The 1,682-nt window shown below is 40.6% G+C and overlaps 1 protein-coding gene across 1 annotated transcript in view; it reads right to left on the bottom strand.

The window, feature by feature from the left end:
• LOC116067872 (acylcarnitine hydrolase-like) overlaps positions 1-1,238 on the bottom strand; it is a 10,212-nt gene extending 8,974 nt beyond the window's left edge. The window contains exon 1 of the mRNA XM_031336876.1: positions 1,200-1,238. Coding sequence (XP_031192736.1) covers positions 1,200-1,238 — 39 coding nt within the window. The remainder of the gene's footprint in view (positions 1-1,199) is intronic.
• Positions 1,239-1,682: the final 444 nt, after the last annotated feature.

Genomic DNA, 1,682 nt, shown 5'->3' with positions numbered 1-1,682 from the left:
TGTCTCCTCTAGTGGCCAGCTCCTGCCAAGACCAACTTCACAGTCACATATTCATTTAATGAATAATTATGCTTGCCTTTATTTTGCCCAGGGATATATGCATGTGTGGATGCTCCCAGGCTTATATAGTTTATATATGGAGGTGAAAGAATAATTTGTTTTAAGCCCTTCCACCTTGTCAATCTCAAGGGGGAACATAGGTCATTATAATTGGAGGAACGTTCTCTTACCACACCCTGATCAATCTCATTCTTATCCATATGACCAGTATTTAATAGAGCCTGAATAGCTCCAACACTGGGAGCTATATCAATCTATGATAAAGCTGATATACAAATCTAAAAATAGAAGTTTCAGAATTACAAAGAACCCCGAAAGGATGTACCAAAGAATGAAGGATCAGAACCCCATACCCAGTCCAGCCTGACTCCTTGGACAAAGTACTGTGACTATCAGTGACAGACAGCCCTTAGTACTACTTCACATTGACCTTGGCTCTTAATTATAATTCCTATCATAATTATCCAAATAATAATCCAGAGCCTGAGTACTGTGACTGAGTAATTCGACCTCAGATCCTTAGTTCAACGAACTGAAGACATAAGTCAGAAAGACTCATACTTTAAAAAGTTTATAAGAGCTCAATTAAAATCAGTCAAAATCAGGTCAGCTTGATGTGCATCAACTGGGGAGTGGCTAATATGTGTTGTGTGCATATGTGGACTGACACTGTTAACAAATGACATACTTGACTCTCAGATAGGTTTTATTTAGTAACAGGACCACCTCCTTCAGAATTTGTCTGTGCATCCATAGCAAGTTCAGAAGTTAGATAACAACCTCAGGAAGTTATAGTATGGCACTCTAGAACTTCTTCTTTGTGTCTCTCTGGCTGCTTCCCTGGAATAACCCAGCACAATTTTTCCTCGTTTCTCTAATCAACAGGGAATCCTTTGATTGATTTCACCCCTCCAATGCACTCTTGTCCTGTCTGTGGTCCTAACCATTCTTGGTAGCTGTTCTCTCTACAAGTTCCTGACCAAAGAATTGCTAGAGCATGAGGGATGAGAAGTTCCCAGTTTGTCCAATCTTGGGAAGAAGGAATCAGATCTCAGTGGGTGCTGGATATCCCTGTGTTTCTTAATCCCAAACATTTCTTTAGCTCAGCTTGGGTAGTGCCTGTGTGCTCTGCTCCTCACTCCACCATCACTCAGAGGCTCCGTGTTGATGACGGCCATGACCAAAGTAAAAATATCAAGTGAAGAAGACACTCAGGTTCTGTTCTGTAGAAGGAGGGAGTGAATAGGGAGATCATGAGCAATAGACAGTGGTGTAAGAGACAGAGAGAAACACACACACACACACACACACAGAGAGAGAGAGAGAGAGAGAGAGAGAGAGAGAGAGAGAGAGAGAGAGAGAGACTCTCAAATAGACTTTATTTAGTAACAGGGCCAGTTGCAAAGAATTCCTTTACCATGATAAGACAAATGTGGCTCTGAAGTTTTCAAGTTCTAAGTAGCTTCCAAACTATAGCATCTGAAAGTGGTTGCTCTGGAACAGAGATCAAGCAATGATTGACATCGAGAATAATAGTGAAAGAAGTAGTCTCATACTTAAGTGTAGGTGGTTGGATATTTCATATTTTTATACAAAATTCACCCATGTATGCTGGTAAATGA

The sequence above is a fragment of the Mastomys coucha genome, unplaced genomic scaffold (assembly GCF_008632895.1).
Source record: "Mastomys coucha isolate ucsf_1 unplaced genomic scaffold, UCSF_Mcou_1 pScaffold22, whole genome shotgun sequence".
Lineage (NCBI taxonomy): Eukaryota > Metazoa > Chordata > Mammalia > Rodentia > Muridae > Mastomys > Mastomys coucha.
Note: the sequence above shows the minus strand (reverse complement) of the source record. Positions and strands in the feature narration are given on the sequence as shown.